The following is a 26,259-nucleotide window of genomic DNA, read 5'->3' as shown; positions in this document are numbered from 1 at the left end:
CCTGGGGCCACATGAACCGGCGCCACCCAGGCTTCTGCTACTAAAATGGCCCTCTCCTCCATAGCTGATCTCAGTGACCTTAGCAGAGCAGGAAGTGCTCATCCGGGAAGCATAACCTGCAGGATGCAGGACAGCTGAGCAGGAGCTGAAATTCCTGGGGCCACATGCAGAGTTTGAGTGGCAAGACATGGTTTCGTAGGAGAGCAGAAGCTGGAAGAAGAAAGGGGGAAGCGAAACTGCAAAGCAAAAGAGGCAGAGGTAGTGTGGTTTACTGCGGAGAAACGCTCCCTTTATATCTGTTTGGGACAGCTGGGTTTGGCCAGCATTGAAATGGAAGAGAAAGCAAATTCTCTGACATTTATTAGCTTGGGACATTTAGGGAACCAACTCCCCATGTGCTCATCCACACTGTTTGGTGGCTGATCACCTGGTAGATGAAAAAGAGTTTCAGGGATTTCACAAAGGCCTTTTTTTTTTTTTTTTTTTTTTTTACAGCGCCTACAATGCTGCATTAAAAGGGCTGATTCCACCTTCCCCTTTTTATACATGGAGGAAACTAGACTTGTAATTATGACGCGGATATCAAGAAGTTGGGATTTGAAGTTGACACCCCTTCCTGGTTTTGTCGGCAGTTGGCTGTGCGACCTCTGCATCTCAGTTTATAGACCTCTTAGCAAAGATAATGAGGGGGTTGGACTAGATGACCCTTGGGTCCCTTCCAGCTCTAAGGTTCTATGATCTCCACACACACCCAAAAATGTTGGGAGGCTTAATTATCAGCCGTGCTGCCTGGAGATGAAAGGTTGCTTTGATGTAGCAAAGTCATTGCTGCGCAACACAATGGGACCTTTTGCAAAATCTCTCTAAGCTGCTGAAGAAGCAGAGTCTTTGTGAAGTGGAAACAGAATTAGGAATGCAATGACAGGCATGGGTTTCACACAGTCTCCCTGAAAACTGCAGCCATCAACACATCATGCTGCAGACTTATGGGGTCACCCTCAGTGGAGACCCCTCTTCACCCCCAATAAGTAGCTGACAGATGTTGCCTTCACTGTATTAGTATCATCTCTTACTGTATGTAGCATTTAACTTCTTCCTGCCTCTCATTCCTCTTCAGCCTGGGGTCTAAATATGGGCCACCCTATGCTCTGCTTCAGGGACGTGGGTGGCGCTGTGGTCCAAACCACAGAGCCTAGGGCTTGCCAATCAGAGGGTCGGCGATTCAAATCCCCACGACGGGGTGAGCTCCTGTTGCTCGGTCCCAGCTCCTGCCCACCTAGCAGTTCGAAAACACGTCATGCTGGCCACATGACCCGGTAAAATTGTCTGAGGACAAACGTCGGCTCCCTTGGTCAGTAAAGTGAGATGCGCATCACAACTTCAGAGTTGTCCACGGCTGGACCTAATGGTCAGGGGTACATTTACCTTTACCTTTTTGCTCTGCTTCACTGAAGCCAAATTCTCCCACCCCTTCAGGATTATTTAAGCTGTGAGGGGGACTTGCCTTTCAGAAAGGGATATAGGAGGTCTCTAGCATGTGGGCTCCAGGTCCAGTTATTGGAGTTACTTCTTCCCAGGCTAAAGAGTGATGTGGGGTAGAACTGTCTCAGAGGGTACATGTGATCTCTGTGTCCCAACAGATATCTCTCTCTCTCTCTCTCTCTCTCTCTCTCTCTCTCTCTGTGTGTGTGTGTGTGTGTGTGTAGTAAAGTGGTAGCTGCCTGCCTGCCATACTCCTAAGCCCTCTGGCCATACTCCACTGCTGGAAGAGTATGACATTCAGCCTGCCCTCTGTCCCCACAAGCTAGGCTGCTGCCCTCAGGTGCTGAAGGGCCCTGCCCTGCAATCAGTGTTGAAGTATGATATGACGGTCGGTCGGTCGGTCAGTCTGCTTGTGTGTGTAGAATAGGGTGGGTGCCTTTTCATCCTCCACTCCAAGCAGCAAAACGTCTTGGGTTGTGTTTGTGTATGACATTAGAAGATGCACACATCCTGAAACCAATTCCGTCCCTTCATCTAGAAGATGCTTTTAGGTCTCTCCTTATTTGTATATCAAGATTATTCGCTTGCATCTGTTTTTATCTGAGCAGTTGCTAATGACGTCCGTGTTTTAATCGCTAGATGAGTTGTAAAGAGAAGCCCCTTCACACGTTTCTGTGGTCGGGACCCCCCATTTGCACAGCCCTCCTGATAGCATGAAGCCCCTCCACATGAGTAATTGTACATGCATAGAGCACAGAGGCCAGGTACGTGGCGGTTAGTGCAACAGTCCCATTCTGTGCATGTACTGCATCTATGGCTATCATTGGTCAAGGGGCTAGAGTTGCCCGTGAATTTCATGTAATGGGCAATTTGAGAAAGTAAGACATCCACAGGAAATTCCAAAAAAGCTTTAAAATGTTTCAATAACATTGCCATTGAATTTCAGGTAAAGCAAAACTCAAGCACACGAAAGCTTTGCGGGGATTTTAAGGCAAAAGGAAGAAACATTATTAGAGATAGATGGATCTCCCTTTTCCAATCTTAAATTCTCTCCTCTCTGTTTCCACAGGAATCTTTGGATTTATTTATTTATTTTAATGCTCGTGAAAAATTGGCATCACTCTAGAGCACATTTTTCCTAATCCACGTATTTTTGCAAGCAATTTTCCTAATGCAATGCTATTTTCACTGATTACATCAATGTTTGTGTGCACTTTCCCTTAACATATATGCACATTGTTTCATTGGAGAACTGCTTTGTAAAACTCAGAGAAGTGTGCATTTTGATGGGTAGCTGTGTTTCGATTCATGTATTGGTTCAAGAAGCATGAATTGGGTAGTTTTTCATCAAAATGCAAACAAAATCAAATCTGTCTCCCATCCCTAAATATCAGCAAAATTTATAGGGGTCTGGTGTGCCTATATTTTTCATGTAGTCGTAAGCATAATAGTAGCCCCTCTCTCCTAACTATTAATGCATGTGATCTTGAGCAAACCCTCTTAGTTTCCATTGTGAAGCTGCACTTCTCTGAATGCTTCACACACCACAGAAATTTAGTACTGCTGGGCTAGCAAGCAAGTTTCTAATAATGACTAGAGGTGTTGATGTTGCAAATGATACTGCCCTACTTAATGTTTCGCAATGATACTTGCACAATTTCAAGACATTAACTTCTCCCATTGAAATGCAATTGTGATATGACACATTCAACATAAAAATACAGCCTATCATTTATTTCTCAGGGCAGTCCAAAAGGTGCCTGTACAAGGAGTTGGGCTTCAGAAGCCTGTACATAGTTGGGCTTCTGTAGATTGTGGGTGTGTGTACTCGAAATATATAATGGTTACTAGGAAGGAGTATATAAGCTACCCTCCCCACCTCTTTGGATCAGGGATGGGAACATCTGGTCCTCCAGATGTTTCTGAAGAATAATTCTTTGAACCTTGGCCATGCTGGTTGGGATTCCAGCTGTTTCACTTGCAAATTCCCCCAAATATATTGTACGTATGGCTGCTGCTGGCATCACATTAAAGGTAAAGGATAAAGGGACCCCTGACCTTTAGGTCCAGTCGTGACCGACTCTGGGGTTGCGGCGCTCATCTCGCTTTATTGGCCAAGGGAGCTTGCGTTTGTCTGCAGACAGCTTCTGGGTCATGTGGCCAGCATGACTAAGCCGCTTCTGGCGAACCAGAGCAGCGCACGGCAACGCCGTTTACCTTCCCGCCGGAACAGTACCTATTTATCTACTTGCAGTTTGATGTGCTTTCGAACTGCTAGGTTGGCAGGAGCTGGGACCGAGCAACGGGAGCCCACCCCGTCGCAGGGATTCGAACCGCCGACCTTCTGATCGGCAAGTCCCAGGCTCTGTGGTTTAACCCACAGTACCACCCGCGTCCCTGGCTTCACATTAGGCATGGCCTAATGTAGTGCAAATGGAATACTTCAGAGGTTGTCAGTCTCCAGCTCCCATCATCCTCGGCCATTTGCCAGGCTGCCTGGGGCTGACAAGAGTCACACAAACAACTGAAGGGCACCATATTAGCCATACCCATCTGCTACCTTTGCTCTGTGCTGAGATGGTTCATATCTGCACTTCAGATTGCTATTACTCATGTAAAAGCTGGACCTAGCGCTTAGGACATGCATGTGAGATTGCTTGTGACATTAAGTGTGTGAATGGAAATAAGGAGCTCACTTTTTGTTACTTAAACAGCAAGCAACCTCGGGAAAATCTGAGCAGCCTTGAGACTATGGTTGGTGGGGATGGAGAAGGGGAAGGGTTAACTTTCTCCCTTCTACAGTTCTGACAAGAATAGCCAATCCAAAGGTACAGTTTACGTTCCAAGGAACATTCCCTCCTTTGAGACCAATAGGAGCTTCCACTGATATACAGGAAAGAGCTTGTGATTTTTATCAGGACCATGGCAGGGAGAGGAAAAACTAATATTCTGCTCCCCAACCCATCCCCATGGTCCCAAGGTTGTTCAGGATTGCCTCAGGAAGATGGAGAGGAAGTTGGATTAGCTCTGCTGTTGTTACACATGGAACACAAGCCATTTGAAACTGGGTCATGTTTGGGGGCTGGTTTTAAAGTAGTAGTGATTCCATTGTGGGGATGGGCCATCCGAAGAGGTGGTAACTAAAGCTACCCTAGTTGGAATGACATGTTGTCCACTTGCTGAGTGAACCAACCTAATATTTTACATTATGTGGGATGCGGGTGGCGTTGTGGGTAAAACCTCAGCGCCTAGGACTTGCCGATCGCATGGTCGTCGGTTCGAATCCCCACAGCGGGGTGCGCTCCCGTCGTTCGGTCCCAGCGCCTGCCAACCTAGCAGTTCGAAAGCACCTCCAGGTGCAAGTAGATAAATAGGGACCGCTTACAAGCGGGAAGGTAAACGGTGTTCTGTGTGCGGCTCTGGCTCGCCAGATGCAGCTTGTCACGCTGGCCACGTGACCCAGAAGTGTCTGCGGACAGCGCTGGTTCCCGGCCTATAGAGTGAGATGAGCGCACAACCCTAGAGTCTGGCAAGACTGGCCCGAACGGGCAGGGGTACCTTTACCTTTGTGTCCATGGCTGTACGCTGTGGGATATGTTTCAGCTACGCAGGGCTAGCCCAAAACATTTTGGCACCTAAGCCGAGCAACAAAATGGCACCCCCCTCCCCCAAAGAAGAAAGGGTAAGTGAAACTCTACGTCAGGAAAAAGAGGAGAATGCAGATCTACACCAGGATCTGCTGTCCCTATGGATCTGGCCCCCTAATGTGGTCACCTCTCGTTACCTCCTGGGTGGCCCTGCAGCTATGTATAGGATAGCATTTGAATGGTTGGAAAGCCTTTTCATCTTGATGACCCTACAGTTCAGAGATAAAAACACACTCTTCTCAGTATCAGTGCCAAGCTGTTTCCCTCACCAGGGGGTGGTGTGGTGGATGGCACAAAGAGAAGACACAGATGAGGGAGGGAACCCATTCATTGAATGAGGAGCACCACATTGGAAAGGACACAGGGATGGAGAGAGTAGACCAGGGTCATCACAAGCTTGGATAATATATGCATGTGCGCATCTTGGAATTTACCAGCATGTTGCTTGGCAGTGGACCCATAAACTAAGTCCACTAGAAAGCAATGTCATTAAGGCAGGTATAGGCAAACTCTGCCCTCCAGATGTTTTGGGACTACAGCTCCCATCACCCCTGACCACTGGTCCTGTTAGCTAGGGATGATGGGAGTTGTAGTCCCAAAACACCTGGAGGGCAGAGTTTGCCTATGCCTGCATTAAGGTGATGTTTTTGCAAGTAATCATTCAATCAGATAACAGAAGTGCATATGGGAACCAGCTGCCTGTAGATTTATCAAACAGTCTTAAAACTCAAAAATGCTACCCATCATTTAGCTCAACCATAGCATTCATTCTCTGCTGCATGGTTAAAGCTAGTCAGACTGGAGTCATTGCTTAGCTGAATTGATTTATTTAAAATTGAAGTTCACATGCACACACACAAAAGCAGAGGTTCACATTTTTAAAAAGCAACCCACCAGACGGTAAAAGGCATGCCCAAACCTGAAATACTTTCTTGTTGGGCTATTCTCTGCTTGCAGTCATGCAGTGCTAAAGCTCTGTCACTGAGATATAATTTGGCAGATACACAAGCAGCTGAAAAGCAACCCGACTCCCTTTCTCATTCACCAAAGACTGGTGTATTCAGCCTCATTTAGGCTGTCTGAATACCTTCACCTCTATCATTCACAGAAAGCACTTTGTCTTCTTTTGCAAACCGGTTTTGGTTATACATTCTTGGCTTGCATGAACACACAGCTTTGTGCAAACCAGTGCCTAGATCGGGCATTTAAAAAGGGCTGGCAATGCAATTCTGTGCATGTCTACTCAGAATCAAGCCCCACTGAATTCACTGAGGCTTACTCCCAGTCCTTGCCAAGGTAAATGTGTACAGGACTGCAGCCCAAGAAAAAATCTTAGAAGATAGATGTCTCTGGCTATTAACCATGGCATCAAACTGCAAGTGCAGTATGTATTTAACTACTGCTGGACAAGCAATAAGGAAGGGCCATAAAATGTTTTGTAGCATCAACAAGACATTGCTGGAATCAAAATACCAGTCCATATCCCCACCTCCCTTCCAGGGAAAATACAGCAAGTTTTTTTTTAAAAAAATCTAACCTATCACCCATTTGAGATACATATATATGATCATTTACAGTATTATTCCCTGTCTGGAAGCACCCAAAGTTTGTCTAAAGAAGCAATTCCCCAGGACAAAACCAAAGGAGAGAAGCAAGAAAGGGTGCAAAATTCTGGGTATTTGCAGGTAAGAAATAGACTTTGAACACAATATTTTCAGCAGGAAGCTATGTACTTTTTTTTTAATCATCAGAATACACAGCATTTCCAAATGAAATAAACCTTCCCTTTCACTGTAGGTGTTGGAACTTGCTTTCGTAATCAGTTACCCTGAAATGACAACATTCTCTTAAAATGAGTGTTTTGGGTGATCAAGGGGTTTAACTGGAGCTGGAGGAAAGCCCCCAGGGGCTCCTGCCTTACCTCCGTTTGATCTTAGAATAAGGGACCACAAAAATAGCAACAGTCTTTATCCTGGTTATGCAGAAGTTGGTTGATACTCAGAATTCACTGTGAATTGAAAGTGACATAAGACTAGGGAGCCAATAAAGGTGGACGGACGTGTCCCCAAGGATTGTCCTGAAAAGTACAAGAATTGCTGAGTCAAGGTACAAATGCTGAATCAACAACTTCAGGCATGCAGAAACCCAAAGTCTAGATTTAACCTCTTGATGCGCAAGGAGAAGCCGCTGCTACATGTTTAACATTGGAGCTCTTCACACTCTGGGTGCTAAATCCTTCAGGAGGAGGGGTATGGCTGTCTCCACATGGTAGACCCGCATCTCCACAGGGACCCATGCCTCTTTTGAAACCTGCTGGGCTGCAGGGATCTCTTCCATTTGTCATAATGTGCCCACCTCTTCCGGGTCCACAGTGGTGGTCAGGATTGCACACAACGGCACCCTGGCTCCTCTGCACAGCTGTGGAGGGAAAGGGAAGGAAGGGACCACAGGATGAGATACATAGAAAGTGTCCACCCAAAACAGAAAGAAATGAATTAAATTAGCAATGGCATTTCTGGAGGCATCTCTTGGAGGTACTTACAGATGTTCACAGCACATTCTCCATCGCCCATCCTAGCAGGAATTAAATAGATTGAAATATCTCATTAGCTGAATATTAGGCCTAAATCACCAAAAATTTCATAGCTAGAAATAGGTTGTGCATGTATACGTGCGTGCATATATCTATATATATATCTATATATATCTGTGTATGTATGTCTGTCTATATATCTATCCATCTGTCTGTATATCTATCTATCTGTCTGACTGACTGACTGACTGACTGACTGACTGACTGTCTGTCTGTTTAGGTATGGCCCTTTAAAGAAGCAATCCAAACTACCCAGATAGGGGTACAACATACAGAAAAAACCACAACTTGGCAAAGGCCAGCATTAAACAGCACCCACAGCAGTAAATTCTCAATGAGAAAAGGTAAAAGGTAAAGGATCACTGGGCGGTTATGTCCAGTCAAAGGTGACTATAGTGGTACCTCTGAATGCAAACAGGATCCGTTCCGGAGCCCCGTTTGCATGCTGAGTAGAGCACAACCCTCGACTGCGCGACTGCGCATGTACAGGTCACAATTCGCCGCTTCTGTGCACGCATGTGACATCATTTTGAGCATCTGTGCAAGCGCGAGTGGTGAAACCCAGAAGTAACGTGCTCCATTACTTCTGGGTCGCCGCAGAGCGCAACCCGAAAACACTTAACCTGGAGCTACTTCAACCTGAGGTATGACGGCATGGGATTGCGGCGCTCATCTTGCTTTCAGGCCGAGGGAGTCTGCGCTTGTCCACAGACAGCTTTCCGGGTCATGCGGCCAGCGTGACTTAACCACTTCTGGTGCAACAGAACACAGTGATGGAAACCAGAGCACACGGAAACGCCGTTTACCTTCCCGCCGCAGCAGTACCTATTTATCTACTGGCACCTGGCGTGCTTTTGAACTGCTAGGTTGGCAGGAGCAGGGACAGAGCAATGGGAGCTCAGTGAGAAAGTCACCACCCAATTGCAGGTGGGGAAAAGCCTGGGAAAAGTAAAACTAGCAGGTCCTTCAGGTTGTGAATGCTTCCTGTCACCACTTGGGGGCACGTTTATCAGAAAATATTCTAGCTTGTAAAACTGGTGAGTTTAAATCCTCCTGTATAAAATTTTCTCACTGTGCTGATGTTTTTTTTAAGCATGTAAGAAAAATAAAATGAGAACCTGGCTTGGCACAAGACTTTACATTCATTCTTCCCTCCTTTATTCTGATCACTTGTGCATAGGAAAAAATGCACACAGAACATATATACTTTGTTGTGTTTGCTTCTATACTTTTTACAAAGCACTTTGCACATGAATAAATGTCAAGGAACCTCTGCATCTACGCTACGGAACTTCTGTATGTTGCAAAGGATTCTGGGGTTTCTGTGGCATATTCTAGGTGTACATTCTAGGTGTTTGTGTGTGTGTGTTGCTACCATCTTAGATAGACTGAAAGCATAGCCTACAGAACAGGTTCTCTGTTGCGGCTGCATATGGCAAAGGAGGATAAATGATGGAGAACAAGCTGTCTTTCAGTGAATTTTGAATCATTACTGATTTCCTTATGGACCTTTATATGTGCACTGCATGACGAACATTCTCATTGCCTTCTGATAGGTGCCTGCAAGGATTGGAATCAACTTTGCCCCACAACATAAGTATATGGCAGGGGTGGGGAACCTGTGACTCTCCAGATGTTGCTGTGCTACAGCTCCTGGTTTTTGAGCTGAAAACTGTATCACAGAATTTGGAGAAAGTGTCAGATCTGAAGACTAATTACTGGTACATCTCAAGCCAAGTATTAGTCTGAGAGATGTGAATTAAGTCAGTTCACTTAATGACCGCTCCCCGCTTAAAACAGGGGGCGCCCTTTGCGGGGACGCGCGCAGCCCCTAGATCTGGACCGGCTCCATCAGCATAGGCTTGGCTTTGCCTTCCCTCAGGTGGGATACCTGGAAGTCTCCGCCTACCCCAGTCAGTTGTCCAATCCCACCTGGGAGAAGTGTTGCCAAGGAGACCAGGCCAGGTAGGGGAGGGATTACCTGCCCACACAATAGAGGGAGGATCTTACCTGGGAATCCTCACTTGGCTCCAGAGCTTCTCCCACCCTACCCACCCTCAGTTAATGTCTTATTTTGCAGGTTAACTTTTCTTCACAGGTTTTGAAGGTTAAGTTTTCTTCACAGGTATGCGGGCGCTGCTACGTTAAGATCGCTGTCAAAGGGCCGGAAAGGAATTTCCCTGCATTGGCAGGTTTCGCCTTTCCCGTAGCAAAACGTCACAACTTTGGCGGTATCAGGCCTTGGGCGGAATCCTTTAGTCCATCTTCCTCTTTGCAGTGGCGATACCAGGGTTCCCCGTTAAAGGGGGTTTTTGAAGGGAGGCTTTGGCCGTACGCCGAGAGGTCGTCATTGCTCTCCCCTGCGGCGGCATAACGGGGGCGGCTATCTCTGCTTGAACATATGTTCTCCAGAGCCGGCCCATCCCCCACACAAACACTGGATAACCCTGATGCTCCCTAGGTCCCCGGCTGGGGACTGGGGAGGGAGAACGCCCAATGCCTGAGCCACATTTGAAATCTAATAAAGTTGTGGCCAATTTAATCCCATAGCACGTTGTCTTGAGTCGTTATTCCACATGACGGGGGGGGGACCACGCGGGATCTGGGGACTCCGCCTGTCCACGCAAAAATGTGGACCAAACAAAAACAACCTTCATCCCTATTCGTGATACAGTTCCCAGCCCCCCCCAAAAAAACCCCACACACAACAAGGTGCATTTTAAAAGCATAGGTTGAAATAAAATATATTTTAAAATCTGCATTTTGAAATAAAGTGATATAGGAATGTATGTTTGCAAATAAACCATGTTTACAAATATGTATTCGTCTGGAGATTTCCTGTGTGGATCTTTTTTATGCAGATTAATTCAGAAACAACACAATAAGAGTATTCACGTGTTACATTCAACAACTGTACAGTTTGCAAACCTGTGTACACCATAGGTTGATTTGTATTATACAAATCAACAAATGTACACACTTAATATTGCAGTGAAACTTTGAAATTTGCTTTTCTGGGGGAGCTTTTCTAAAATAGACTTTCAAATGGGTCCAGAGGAGTCTCACCTGAACTCCTCTCCTTCCAGGAGTTTCCTGTAGGTGGCAATCTCGATATCCAGGGCCAACTTGAGGTTCATCAGTGCCTGATACTCCCGTAGCTGGCAAGCCATGTCCTGCTTGGCTTTGTGCAAGGCCTCCTCCAGACCTGCCAGTTTGCATTTGGCATCCTTCACCGCCATCTCCCCACGTTCCTCAGCTCCAGCTACCTCCTCTTCCAGTTTGCAGCGCTGTCGGTACAGAACACACAGAGGGAAGGCGAGAGACAAAGAAAAGAGCACACAACAACAAAGTTCTGTAGCATGAAGAGTCTAAGATGAATCTCCATTCTCCTTTGGTTTTCACATGTTCCCCAGGCTTGCACCACTCTACACTCAGGTCCAGTGGCACAGATTCAGGAGGCAAAGGAAGAGGGAAGAGGGCGAAGTTCCATTGCAGAGTGGAACTCCTTGCACTTAAGGGATGTGTTAGGTACAACCCAATGGACATCAAAGGGAACAAGATAGTTCTCATCTGGATGTTTTGGAGCACACATCCAACTCACTAAGGATTTCACATAATGAAACAAACCTTATCTCTTCTTCCAACACAGGCAGAATGGGTCTTGAATAACATATCCCCTTCTTAAGATGACAATGTGTTAATCAGCCACAAGAACTGTTAATATTAGGTCCATCACCGTTCTGACACTCCTCAACAATAGTGGTGTTCTTGTTGCAGCCAAGCTCCACTGGTCATTCTCACCTGGGATTTGACATTTGAGATTTCAGCCTGCAGTCTGTGAACCATCCGAGTCAGCTCACCAAGTTCATCCTTCACATTGCGTAGATTGTCACAGTGTTTGGCAGCCGTTGTCCTCAGCTCCTGGTACTGCAAGGAGAGAAGTGATGTGGCTGAGCAAAAAAACAATACATCTGAAACCCATATGGATAAGTTGAACCTGCTTGCCAAACACATACTCTCTCACTGAGCTATAGATGGTACCTATCACAGGCAAGTGTTCCTCTACACCAGCGATTCTCAACCTATGGGCCCCCAGATGTTGTTGGACTACAACTCCCATCATCCCTGAGCTCTGGCCTTGCTAGCTAGGGGTGATGGGAGTTGTAGTTCAACAACATCTGGGGACCCACAGGTTGAGAAAGACTGCTCTACACCCAGCTTCCTCCAACCTGAGGCCCTGTATCTGTTGTTGCGACTACAGCTCCCATCGTCCCTGACCATTGACCACATGGCTAGGGCTGAAGGGAGTTGGAGTCCAACAATATCTGGAGGACACCAGGCTGAGGAAGGCTGGCCTGCATTATGGAACCAACGAGGAGAAACTGGCAGAGGGGAGCTGTTTTAGGTGGTCATCCCATGGCATGCATACCAGGTGATTCCAGCCTTATTATGTGTGTCACCCAGAAAACTATTGTCGCTAGGTGACCAATACACCAATGTGGTGTAGTGGTTAAAGTGTCAGACTAGGACCTGGGCGGCCAGGGTTCAAATCTCCACTCAACTACGAAGCTCATTGGGTGACCTTGGGCCAGTCACTGACTCGCTGCCTAACCAACCTCACAGTTATTGTGGGGAAGACCTTGGAGAAAAGGGAGGGATATAAATGCAACAAACAACCAGGAGGAGGAGGAGGAGGTGGAGGAGGACCGGCAGAGGGGGCATGAAAGAGACTTAAGAGCCTCGGACTTAAGATCTCCGGGTTGATGGTTTTCCGAGATTGATGCAACTATTGCTAGGGGCCGAAACCGGGGAGGGGAGTTGGTGAAAGAAAACTGGGAATTTAAAGTGTATATATTATAATTGGGGGGGGGGGTTGTTTGTTTTTCTTTTAATGAGAGATGGGAAAATCGTGGAATGGGATCTTTTTTTGACCCTAGGGGAAACGTCTTAAGAATAAGTTCAGATATATAAGTTTTAATGAGAAATAAGATTAAATAAAGTAAAAGTGGATGGTTAATTGGTGAAAGAAAGAATGGGAAATTATAGTATATTAAGATAAGATATAAGGATAAAAATAAGATGAAGGATTTGCTGAAATATCTATATGAATTAGAATACAAAGAGGGGAGGTGTGAGGAGGTCAAGGAGATAAGTTATGAAAGGGAGTTATATTAAGGTTTAACTTGTTCTTTTGTTTTTTATTTTGGATTGTATTTTTTTTCTTTTTTTAGCTGCTTTTGTTTTTTCTATTTTTATTTTTTTCTTGGATATGTTTTGTTTTTGTATATTATGTTCTTTTTTGTAACCTTTTAAAACTTGAATAAATATTATTGGGGGGGGGGGAAAGGAGGTGGTGGTGGAGGAGGAGGAGGAGCTGGCCCATCTAGTCCAGCATCCTCTTGTCTTCACAAAGCCACTTCCAACATAAGGAGGAGGTGGTGTTGCGGGCTCACGCCCCCAACAATCGTGAGGGGCTGGCTGCAGCCCCGCACGACCAGGGGAATCCTCGGGCTGCGTCAGCACCAGAGCCAGCCAATCAGATGGCTCTGGGGGCGTGGCCTGGGTCATTTAAGGCTGGTGCGGCCCTGGGATCTTCCCTTTTCGTCCCAGCTGCAGATTCGGTTTCCCACACCCACCCTTTAGGTTTTCCTTCTGGCATTGCTATGGACTTCTGTTGGTCACCATTAAGGGGCCTGGTAGGAATTTCTTCCACTTGGCAAATTGGCCATTTGGTTTTTTTCGCCTACCTCGTAGCAAATCGTCACAACATCTCTTGGTTATGGCGGTTAGGCATTGGTAAGGGTATTATTATATAGATGTGTTGGGGGGGGGGAGCGCCACCACCTCCCTCAAATATTTAAGGGTAATCCGGTAAAGGATTCTGGGGGACGTTGCCTCGTCCGAAACCTATGGAGGCCAGGGCCTAAAGCACGCCCCCGAGCGGTGACCCCTGGGGGAGTTCCTAGCAATGTGTATCCCAGGGCTCCCCCTGTTGGTGTTAAGCCTTTCCGGTTTTCATGCTAACAGGCTGAAGCTGGATAGTCTGATAGGACCAATGCCTAAAGCCAATACCGCTCTTACCTGTAACCAATAAAGTTGTGGCCAATTTTTGCCCATTAACCTTAATCAATGGTGTCCTGTGTCTTTATTTATTCTAATTGGGGGGAGGCGGGAATCACCACACAATGGCCAACCAGAAACCTCTGGGAAACCTACAAGCAGGATTTGATCACAAGAGTACTCTCCCTCTCCTGTGTGTTCCAACAGCTGGTATTAAGAAGCATTGCTGTCTCCAGCTATTTACCGTATTTTTCGCACCATAGGGCGCACCGGACCATAGGGCGCACCCAGTTTTTAGGGGGGGAAATCAAGGAAAAAAATATTTTTCTCCCCCCCCAGCCCCAAAGAGCAGCGTACAGGCTGCACACAACCTCTCCCTGCCAGAGGGGTTGCGCGCAGCTATGGAAGAAGGCAAGGCAGCGAGCAGGATAGATCCCGCTCGCTGCTTTGGCTTCCCCTTTAGCCCCGTGCAGCCTCTCCCTCCCGGGAGAGGCTGCATGGGGCTTAAGAAGCCATAGCCCCGTGCAGCCTCTCCCTGCCGGAGGGGTTGCGCGCGGCTATGGCAGAGGCCTGCATTCGCTCCATAGGACGCACACACATTTCCCCTCAATTTTTGGAGGGGAAAAACTGCGTCCAATAGAGCAAAAAATACGGTAGGTGGAACATAGTGGTAATGGCTAGTATGGGGTACACACACACACACACACACACACACAAAAAAAAAAACATATATAATGGAGATGTTCAAGAAGACAGATCAATGTACCTGGCACTGGCACCAAGCCTCAGCCTCGGCTCGACTCCGGGAGGCAATGTCTTCGTACCGACGGTGGAACTCTTCAATGATGCAGCCCACATCCAGGCCTCGGCTGTTGTCCATTTTCACTGTGACACAAGTGTCTGAGATGCATGACTGCAACTCACATATTTCCTATGAATTACACAGAACACATTCAGCCTGTGGCTGTTGAATTTCCTTTTTTTAATGTCACAATCCTGAGTTGGATAGTGAACTATTTTACTTGGGATCAATTTTTTAAGTCTAAAAAAAGGATGCTTGTACCTAGACCTTAAACGCATTTATGTCTACATAAAGTGGTGTTCATGCATAATATTCAACAAGTATGCAATCTGAGTGCCTGTGTACACAAATAGTTGAGGTGCACATTCAGGTGTGACAATGACCCTGTGTACATATCAGTTGAGCTGTACAAGTCAAGAAGGGTACCTTTATTTCCACTTATTTCAGGGGCTCTTAGGATGACAGCCTAAATCTTAAATAAGAGGGGAGGGGAGCCTCTGACCTTCCAGACGGGACCATGGGAACCATTTTGTGATGACAACCAAGCAGCATGATCAAATATACACATTCCTTGTTACCTCTTCAAATGTATTTCTGTAAAAGCAGATGTCTTGCATTAATGTTTCCACCTTGGCTTCTTTCTGTGATTTGTCCATGAAGACACAATCCACTTCCTAGGAGAAGACGAAAAGGCACAGTGCTGAAGCAGAGTTTCATCACAGCTCCTACTATCTGGGTTGCCTAGACAGCTAGTTAGTGAGGAGTATTGTTGTACATCACTTGCATGTTAGAAGCTGATGTAACCGAGTGCTTTGTCAATAAAGAATTAAAAATCCAGTTGCTTATCCTCATTGTTTTGGTTGTGTTCAGGACATTTATGAATAATTTGCACTTTCATAAAAGCTTTATCTAGCTGGTATACAACATGCAAAGCTGTAATAAAATCAGCAAAGGCATCCATGAAGACATTGTTAAAAATCAATAAAACATAAATAAATACTGGTCTGCTTGAAGTGCTTCAAGCCAGGTCTTTTGAGTCTTCACCTAGACCAGGGAAGGAGAACCTGAAGCCTTTCAGATGTTGCTGGACTCCAGCTACCATCAGCCCCAGGCAGCATATGATGTAGTCCCTCGTCACATGGAAAGCCACAGATTAATCTCTTTTGGTCAAGTCACTACACTGCATTGGTTCTCCAGAACAAAGTGATCATATTCTTGTGATACTTCTTCTTGACATCTGATCCATTCTGATACCATACCAACAAACTACCAACAATTCTCTCAAGGTCTTTAGCAGAAATATGGCCCATCACTTGCCTTCTTAAGTGCAACATATTCATTTTCAGCACAGGCCCTTCGACTGCATTCTTCCTCAAACCTGGGAAGGTTATAAAAACAGACTTCACGCATTAGTGACTAATAATTAATATCACCATGTTGAACCACAAAGAAAGGAAGGCCTTTCCAAATAGAAGGTCATTATGTCCTCAAATGACTAGCATATAAAAAATGAGCAAGTTTTGCCCATGCAGCCAGTTGGGGAAAAGTGAGAAATGAATGAATGAATAAATGAATGACAGGAGTTTGGGCCATTGATCATCATGACACACTACCAGGTTGTGGCCTGGTCTGATGTGGGTTGCAACAGCAGCACAGCCACCATACAAATATCTATTGGCACTGGGTCACCCAGTGCATCGGGGACGCAGGTGGCACTGTGGTCTAAACCACTGAGCCTCTTGGGCTTGCCAATCAGAAAGTTGGCGGTTCAAATCCACATAATGGGATGAGCTCCTGTTGCTCGGTCCCTGCTCTTTTCAACCTAGCAGTTTGAAAGCACACCAAAAAGTGCAAGTAGATAAATAGGCACCGCTCTGGTGGGAAGTTAAACGGCGCTGCTCTGGTTTCGGTGTTCCATTGCGCCAGAAGCGGCTTAGTCATGCTGGCCACATGACCCGGAAAAACTGTCTGAGGACAAACGCTGGCTCCCCTGGCCTGTAAAGCGAGATGAGCGTCGCAACCCCAGAGTCGTCTGCTACTGGACTTAACTGTCAGGGGTCCTTTACCTTTTTACCACCCAGTGCATGATTGGGTTAAAGGTGGGTGCCAGGTCTGAAAAAGATGAAGAGTTCTCAATGTGAGCATTGAGAGCATTGAGCCAACGGCCAACTGCTGCCAAGCAGTGCAACTCACACCACACAGCTTCCCACAAAGAATCCTCGGAGCTCAACCGTCACAGAGCTACAGTTCCCAGCACCCTTAACAAACTACCTCGAACCCAGATTTACCACTTCATTGAGGAAAACATGGTGGGCCTAATGCAGAGAATAACCTGCAGAGAATAACCCTGTTATTCAGTCATGCTGCTGTTGTGACCCACCTCAGACCAGGCCACTTAGAAGAAAAATTCTGAACCCAGCCCTGGAGTTCACCTCTTCTTGTTCCCTTCCATGCTTTCTCTCCAATTGTTCATTTCGACCTTCAGCTGATTCCTCTCCCATTCCAGGCACTCCAGCTCCTTCCTCAGCCTACTGATGTATTCGCTAAACAGGGGCTCCATGTGGCTTTTCTGGCGCTTCTTCTCCTTCAAGAAGTCCCACTTGGTCTTCAGCATCAGGTTGTGCTGCTCCAGGAACCGGACCTGAATGGAGAGCAAAAGCAGCTTAACGGGAGACCATTTTTAAAAAAACAAAAGGGTGGTGTATTGGTTGATCATGTTATTTACTCACATGCTGTGTAAGAAACTAGACAGCATCTTAAAAAGCAGAGACATCACCTTGCCAACAAAGGTCTGTATAGTCAAAGCTATAGTTTTCCCAGTAGTGATGTATGGAAGTGGGAGCTGGACCATAAAGAAGACTGATCGCCAAAGAATTGATGCTTTTGAGTTATGGTGCTGGAGGAGACTCTTGAGAGTCCCATGGACTGCAAGAAGATCAAACCTCTCCATTCTTAAGGAAATCAGCCCTGAGTGCTCACGGGAAGGACAGATCCTGAAGCTGAGGCTCCAATACTTTGGCCACCTCGTGAGAAGAGAAGATTCCCTGGAAAAGAGCCTGATGCTGGGAAAGATGGAGGGCACAAGGAGAAGGGGACGGCAGAGGACGAGATGGTTGGACAATGTTCTCGAAGCTACCAGCATGAGTTTGACCAAACTGTGGGAGGCAGTGGAAGACAGGAGGGCCTGGCGTTCTCTGGTCCATGGGGTCACGAAGAGTCGGACACGACTAAACGACTAAACAACAATGTAAAAAACTAAACTGGAGAAAGAATGCTTTTTTGGAACGTTCAACCATCCAAACCCCCATGCACGTTGAACTGGTCCCCCATGTGAACTGTGATACAGACACAGGTAGGTCCTACATGTACCTCAGTTGAGAAGGCAGATATACCGTATGTGCAGAGAAATGCTTCTGCTGATCTGCCTCCATACAACACAGAATGTCTATAAGGGCATAGATTGGGGATGAGGATTCCCATGTCCTGGGGGGAACCACATGTGACCTTCTGGAGTTCCCTATCTGGCCCTTGACAGTCCCCCAGGCCACATCCAATTCTGAGCCACACCAGCCTTTCTTTGCATGTTTTTGCCTGGCTGGAATATGATCTCGAACTCTGATAATGCTGCTTGCTTGCCTGGGCAGAGGATAGAGAGGGGCGTGTGAGATACGAATAAACCAGGCTATGGCAAAAAAATTAAAATTCCTATTCCTTGCTCTGCCCACTTTTGCTCTAACCTTCACTAACTGGTGGACCCCAGCAGGTTGCCAAGAAAGGAATGTGGCCCTTGAGATGAAAAATGCCATCACCCCTAGATTATAGTATCAGAGAGCATTGTTTTCACTCTTTTTTGTACCATGTGACATAGAGGGCCACCCCGGCCATGCCTTTCTCCCACGTAGCTGATTGGGATGTATCCACAGAAGGAAAACACATGCAAAGGGATTTCACTGGGACTGAAACCCCCATATCAGTTTTGCAGAAAAGTTCTGCATGAGGACTATCCTATCTTCTATTGCAACGGATCCTTACATATGTTGTTTCTGTATCCATTACAACAACCCTGTAAGGAATATCCTTGCAGAGGGGAGCAGGGATTGACACTAAAAGAACACTTTCTCTAAGTTGAGAGAGGAAGAGGGGGCATTTAAATTCACAACGCCTATCCGTTAGCTCCTGCCTGCAGCCAGCAAGTTCCATGCTAATGCAGTGGTCCGGGAGGGGGGAGGGGAATCATTTTGTATTTTTATTTCTTATGTCTGATTTCCCAAGCACATTCTGCTACATGTATAATATAAGTGTAAACATTAGTGCCTGGAATAGTATTTTGTGCTCTGGAAGGAAGAAAAGAAGGAAAATTCAAATAAACATTGACAGGCTTAGTTTCCTCAAAACATAATACACTGGAGGCTTATTGTGCTTTTACAATAAGTAAAATTGTTGCAAATGCATAGGGTACGTGACCAAGCATTATGGGAGAATACAGAGAGCACCCATCTCTCCTTTCAAAAAGTGGGCAGTGTAGATTTAACATATAGATTAAGAGAACAAGAATAATGTATGTTTAAAGAAGACTGGAAAATGTTTACTGAATATATGGGTGAAAATTGTGTTCATTTAAAAACGGTGGTAGCATTAAGATAAATTGAACAAATTCAAGTAATTTTTTAATTAAATGATTTTAAAATGTTGTCTTATTTTATTGTTGTTAGCCGCCCTGAGCCCGACTTCGGCTGGGGAGGGTGGGATATAAATAAAAATTTATTATTTATTATTATTAACAGTGTAAATAAGTTTTGATAGATGTAACAATGGATTACTGAATGGTTTCGTTCATGTGTTTGCAATAAGTTTTTCAAAAGCATATTATAAATTCACTGTTCAGGGAGGATACTGGACTAGATGTGACTTGCCCAAGACAACAAACTGAATGCAAAGCATTCCCAAAACCTCACTTGATTCCCAAGCCTCACTTGATCCCCACAACCATTTCTGCTTCAGAAGGCAAATGTGTCAGACTTGGGAACAAGTGATTTGGCTGAGACCACAAATTTCCAGCCTCTGCAAAACTAAACCATCAAAATATTCAAATCCCGAAACATTAAGTTCTGATAACCCAAGCCCCAAAACATTAATTTCCTTTCCATGTCTCCCCAAAAATCAATTCACCCCCCCTTCCCAAATTTTCTCAACAACAACAGCAACAAAAAAGTGCCCCACCCCACAAAAAGAGTGGTTCAGCTTCAGCAGGTTTTTAATTGCTGCTGGAAGTGTTTTCTTGCATTCTCTGGCATTTCCCAAACTGTTAATTTCCACATTATACTTGAGCATTCACATGATGTAAAAGCTACTTCTGGAGAGGTAATGGAATATAACTCATGTTTAGGGGTCATTTCTATGTTACATGAGGGACGCAGGTGGCGTTGTGGGTTAAACCACAGAGCCTAGGACTTGCCGATCAGAAGGTTGGCCGTTCGAATCCCCATGACGGGGTGAGCTCCCATTGCTCGGTCCCAGCTCCTGCCAACCTAGCAATTCGTAAGCACATCAAAGTGCAAGTAGATAAATAGATACCGCTCCGGTGGGAAGGTAAATGGCATTTCCATGCGCTGCTCTGGTTCGCCAGAAGCGGCTTAGTCATGCTGGCCACATGACCTGGAAGCTGTATGCCGGCTCCCTCGGCCAGTAAAGCAAGATGAGCGCTGCAACCCCAGAGTTGGTCACGAATGGACCTAATGGTCAGGGGTCCCTTTACCTTTACTATGTTATAGGGAATCCCTATGCAGCCCCCTTAACCTAAAAAATTGTGAAAGTGGTGAAATTTGGGGCAGTATACCAGCATACAGCTCTTTCCAGGCGAGGATCATGGGGAAACAAAATCACACATGTGCAGAAATTGTGGGAGAGTAGTGTGTCACTGGTGTGAGTGAAATTTAATGCAACACACTGGTATATAAGTAAGGGGGTGGGGAGAGACCATGGATCCATAATGCAACAGGCACTGAAGTGTGAAAGGAACATTAGCAAACCTGAGAGAAGAACTAGCATTATATCAGGAAAAGCAACACAATATGTCCCACTGAATGAACCCACTGCTGGCTGTTTTGAAACTGTTTTTATTGCATGCTGTGAACAGTCCTGCAACTAAAAAATAAATAAAAATCAAAGAGCAATATGCAAAATGACCTCAGCAAAATAAAGAGAAAGAAAATTCCAATTTCTCCCTTCTCCCTCATGATTACTCTGCATCCTTCCGCATTCTCTATCTACACACAAATACAGAGCCAATGACCTGTGATTTTCACACTGTTAATGCTCGGGTCAAACAGAATTCCCCCTTTGTCTTCAACCACATACAATTATCTGACCACTGCTTGATCGGCTTGAAAGCCCATTCAGCTCAGCATCCTGTTTCTATAGTGGCTAACTAGACACCTCTTAGAAGCCCACAAACACGCTATGAGTGCTACACCGCTCTCCCTACTCGTTCTTCTGGACAATTTCTAATCTGGATTTTTCTGTTGGCATTGGCATGCTGAAAAGGTTGCTTCAGGTGCGCACAGGTCGTTCTTGATTCCACACCAAATGGTTTCTAGAGCCACCAATCCAATAAGCTCTAAACAGACCAGAATGTAGTAGAAAAAGAAAAAAGGAAAACTCCCAAACCTTCTGCAAATAAGCTATAAGGAGCTTGGGAAGCTGCCTTATGCTAAGTCAGACAACTGGTCAATCTAGCTTAGTACAGTGGTACCTCTGGTTACGTACTTAATTCGTTCTGGAGGTCCGTTCTTAACCTGAAACTGTTCTTAACCTGAAGCACCACTTTAGCAAATGGGGCCTCCTGCTGCCGCCACACCGCCGGAGCACGATTTCTGTTCTCATCGTGAAGCAAAGTTCTTAACCTGAGGTAATATTTCTGGGTTAGCAGAGTCTGTAACCTGAAGTGTATGTAACCTGAAGCCCGAGGTGTAACCCGAGGTACCACTGTATTGTTCCAGGCATGGCTAAACTTGGCCCTCCAGATGTTTGGGGACTACAGTGGTACCTTGGGTTACAAATGGTTCGAGTTACAAGTGCTTCAGGTTACAGACTCCGCTAACCCGGAAGTAGTACCTTGGGTCAAGAACTTTACCTCAGGATGAGAACAGAAATCGTGTGCCGGCAGCACAACGGCAGTGGGAGGCCCCATTAGCTAAAGTGATACCTCAGGTTAAAAACAGTTTCAGGTTAAGACCGGACCTCCAGAACAAATTAAGTCCTTAGCCCGAGGTACCACTGTACAATTCCCATCATCCCTGACCACTGGTCCTGTTAGCTAGGGATGATGGGAGTGAAGGACCTGTTCCATATCTGTTATTGGGTCCCTGGAGCACAGAGTCACACAAAGTGGCGAACGACCTTGCAGGGTACAATAGGGTTTGCTTGAAATGCATATGCATAGCAAAGGTGTCTGCACACCCAACTCTGAGCGTGGCAGCTTTTTATACATTTGCAGAATACAATACCACCTGATTTCTTGTAAACCACCAGATTTCTGGGAAATCGAAAGTTATAGTAAGTTTCTATTTCCTTACATGGGCATATCCTAATTATGCTCGAGCACGACATAATGCTTCCCTGCAATGACAGCAACGGGCATTCCTGAGTCTTCCTTATCTCTTTACAACCTTGGATGCCGAGAGGCCCCACCAGCCTTGTTGTTCCTGGCAGATCTAAAAAGGGAGGGGTTTTTTGGGATAGAATCTAAGAAGCTAGAAAAGCCTAAAACAGGTTTGATGAGCTCATATATATATGAGAGGAGAGAAGCAGGGTTTGATAATATATATAAAATAATATTCTTATGGCCCTTCAGGAGTTGTAGTCCCAAAACATCTGGAGGGCCAATTTGGCCATGCCTGGTTTACACTAACAACCACTAACACTCCAGGGTTTCAAGTAGGGGATACTCCCAGTCCTATCTGGGGGTGCCGGGCATTAAATTTGGGGTCTTCTGTGAAGTATTGGAAGACACAAGATTTGCCCACCTGGGAAGAATGGCAGATGAAAGTGATGGACTATATGGAATTGGCGGAAATGACTGGCAGAATCCGAGACCAAGGTGAAGAGTCGGTGGAAGAAGATTGGGAAAAAAAATAAAGTCTATCTACAGAAACATTGTAAAATTAAGGAATGTTAGAAGGTTGTTGGAATGAAGTAATGTGGTTTTAGCAGAAAAGATATAAGGATTAGGTTAAAATTGACTTCTTAATTTGTGAAAGACGTGAAGAACAGTATACCAAGATAAATTATTAGGATAAAAACAAACTTGGAAGGATTTGCTGAAACATCTAATTGAACTAGAATCCAAAAAAGGGAGGTGTGAGGAGGTCAAGGAAATAAGCAGATGAAAAATAAGTTATGGGAAGGTTTGGTTTGTTTTTTGTTCGTATTTTTCTGTGTTGTTTTTCTTTCTTTCTTTTTCTCTATTTTTTGTCTGTTTGTATTTATTGTGATGTATTGCTTTGTTTTTTCATGCCTAATTGTTTTTTCATGTTTTCTTTTTGTAACCTTTAAAATTGGAATAAATATTATTTTAAAAAATAAATAAATTTGGGGTCTTCTGCATGCAAAGCAGATGCTCAACCAGCAAACGGTGGCCCTTCCCATTTTATCCCCTTTTCTCCTTTCTACATTTGATTCCTAGGGTAATCTGTTTCCACACACCCCAGGAACTGGCCATCGAAACAAGTTGAAAAGGTGCTTCTCTTGCAGAGGGACCATTCAGCTGATTTGGTTATCAGTACCAGCTGCTGCATGGACTGGGTACATCTCCCATATTCTTATGCAGCCATCCCTCTTTGTTTTCAAAACCCCAGCTTTCAAAATGTGTTTGGAACATGACTGAGTACAGTGGTGCCTCGCAAGACGAAATTAATCCGTTCCACGAGTCTCTTCGTCTTGCGGTTTTTTCGTTTTGCGAAGCACGGCTATTAGCGGCTTAGCGGCTTAGCAGCTATTAACGGCTTAGCGGCTTTAAGAAAAAGGAAACAAACTCGCAAGAACTCGCAAGACGTTTCGTCTTGCGAAGCAAACCCATAGGGAAATTCGTCTTGCGGAACGACTCAAAAAACAGAAAACTCTTTCGTCTTGCGCGTTTTTCGTCTTGCGAGGCATTCGTCTTGCGAGGTACCACTGTAACTTGCCAGTGAGGCCAAGAGAGCAGCTGGTGCCACCAGAGTAAGACTTCGGGGCACAGGCCAAAGGGCCCACTCAGCAGAATGAACACTCACACTTTACATTGTGGGTGCCCTTTGTGGGGTCTCACGCGGTGCTACAGTTCCCAGGGAACTTACTGGCAAACCGGGACTGGCCTGCCTCTCAGTGTTCTTTTTTGGAGGTTCATGCCCAGCCTCAGTGGTCAAGTTTCATTGCTGGGAAGTGGGGCCAGTCCCATATATATATAAGGGGGTGGAGCTGACAGTATCCAGGCAGTCGGCTTAGGAGATTCACCCTTCCTGCCCTCCTTTAGTTTAATGTTTTCTTGTTTGCAGGTTAGCTTTTTCTTCCTGTTTAGCAGGCGCTGCTATGGTATGTGACTGGTTGCTGTTGAAGGACTGTGAAGAAATTTTTCTGCTTTGGCAGGTTTTGTCTTCCCAGTAGCAATTCATCACAACTTTGGCAGTTATGGCCTTGGGTGGAATCCTTTAGTCTTTTCTTCCCTATAATGGGGGGGGGGGCATGAAGTGGGATTCACCCCCTGAGGCAGTGATTCCAGGGTCCCCTCTTAAAGGGGTTATACTGGCCATACACTGAAAGGTTGTCAGTGAACTACCCTGCGTACGGGGATATGGGCTGGGCTGCCTGCTACACTTACATCTCGCAGAGCACCCCCATATTGCATTTACCCTGATGTTTACCATATTCCAGTCCCGTCCCCCCCAGCTGCAGGGCTGGGAGGGATACATGCCCAAGGCCTAAGCCGAGTTCTTCCAACATTCAGAAGTTTAATAAAGTTGTGGCCTAATTTTAATTCCATATAACATTGTCAGAGTCTTTATTCCTTCCTTTTGATCCCTGGGGGCTGGGGCTGTCGCCGCCTGGTCACGCAATGAGCAGGAGGGCCATCAAATGCCTCAGGGGTGGCGTACCAGATTTCAAAGTAAGTGAAGTATTCCATGTTGTCATCTAAAGGGGTTGCAGAGGACATAAGGCCATAAGGTTCAGAGTCTAAGATTACCTAACTGCATTACTACCTTGGAGAGGAGCGAAGTCCGAAAACGTATAAGAGAATCTCACACTGGCCACTTCTTCTATGTAATAGCAGCTGTTGTCCATGTGCTCTCAAAGTGAGTAAGGATGGGCAAACCAGTCCCTTCATGGTTTATGACACTTTTCCATGTGTTCAACCAGAAGTCTGCCCTGCCCTCTTCCCACATGCTCCCCCTGCCCCACAACAGCCACATGAAAACCCACATTTAAATATGTATTTAAAAAACATTTTATCTCCAAATATGCATCTCTAAACATTCTTTTCTTACAAAATACACATTTTTAAATGTATTCCAAAACTTTTTTTGCATAGAAAACTGGATCAGAACACTTGGGAAGTGTTGAGACCAGTGGACAACCAAGTTCCAATCTGCACATTGGTCCCAGAGATGCAGATTACCGTATTTTTCGCTCTATAAGACGCACCAGACCACAAGACGCACCTAGTTTTTGGAGGAGGAAAACAAGAAAAAAAATATTCTGTATCTCGGAAGCCAAAACAGCAGGAGGGATCGCTGTGCAGTGAAAGCAGCAATCCCTTTTTCTGTTCTGGCTTCTGGGATAGCTGCGCAGCCTGCATTCGCTCCATAAGATGCACACACATTTCCCCTTACTTTTTAGGAGGGAAAAAGTGAGTCTTATAGAGCAAAAAATATGGTAGTTTAGTATTAACTGGGAAGGGAGGGGGACAGAGAAAGGGCCTGTTCTCTCCTGAAGATGCCATTGCATTCACAGGAGAATCGGAAGCAGCTGGCATCTGTCTTTGGTGCGCAAAAGTCTCCCATCTCTGACATTTCTTTGCACAAGTTCATATTTTCCTATTTCAGTTTGCTTTCCAGTATTTTTTTATGCAGTTGGAATTTAGGGGCTTTGGGGCAAATGGCATGTCAATGATTGAAGAGCAGGCTTTAAAGACACATGGTCAAAGCATCACATTGAATGCTGACCTCTTAACTCACCTTGTCAATGAAACAGGCAAATTTGCTGTTCAGGCACTGGAGCTCGTTCTTCTCCTGGCATTTCATTGCTTGGGCGGCAGAGTTGATTTCCAGGTTGAGAGGTTGCAACAGAGACTCATTGCAAGTCACAGGAGTGATGAAGGGCGTCCCAGTTCCGCTGGCAATGGGTCGCCTAAGCCCATATGAGCCATAAGGACTGTGACTGAATCCAGTGCCAGAATAGCCGACTCCTCGATGGCCATATCCATATCTAGCGGAGTGGTAGCCACCGCTGGAATTTCTGGATCCTCTTGAGCTGATGCCACCCAGACTTCTGCTGCTAAAGTAACCAGCTGCCCTGAACCCAGAGCTGGAGCCCTTTGAAGGGCTGGGAGAGCTGGTACGGTCTTTGCTCCCGATCGGCGGAAGGACATCTGAGCAGGAAGTAAAGCTGCTGGGTCCGTTTCCAGGGCTCGATGGAGAAGACAT

At 45.7% G+C, this 26,259-nt stretch overlaps 1 protein-coding gene across 1 annotated transcript; it reads right to left on the bottom strand.

Moving 5' to 3' along the window:
• Positions 1-7,287: 7,287 nt before the first annotated feature.
• LOC309336281 (keratin, type II cuticular Hb5-like) lies at positions 7,288-26,259 on the bottom strand (the record flags this gene model as incomplete). The annotated part of the gene is made up of 9 exons (XM_081851910.1): positions 7,288-7,547; positions 7,672-7,703; positions 10,789-11,009; positions 11,524-11,649; positions 14,549-14,713; positions 15,163-15,258; positions 15,902-15,962; positions 17,017-17,225; positions 25,792-26,259. The coding sequence occupies 9 exons, from the start codon at positions 26,257-26,259 to the stop codon at positions 7,288-7,290; spliced, it is 1,638 nt and encodes a 545-aa protein (XP_081708036.1).

This window comes from Podarcis erhardii (genome assembly GCF_964252035.2).
Source record: "Podarcis erhardii genome assembly, chromosome: 2".
Taxonomy (NCBI): Eukaryota; Metazoa; Chordata; class Lepidosauria; order Squamata; family Lacertidae; genus Podarcis; species Podarcis erhardii.
Note: the sequence above shows the minus strand (reverse complement) of the source record. Positions and strands in the feature narration are given on the sequence as shown.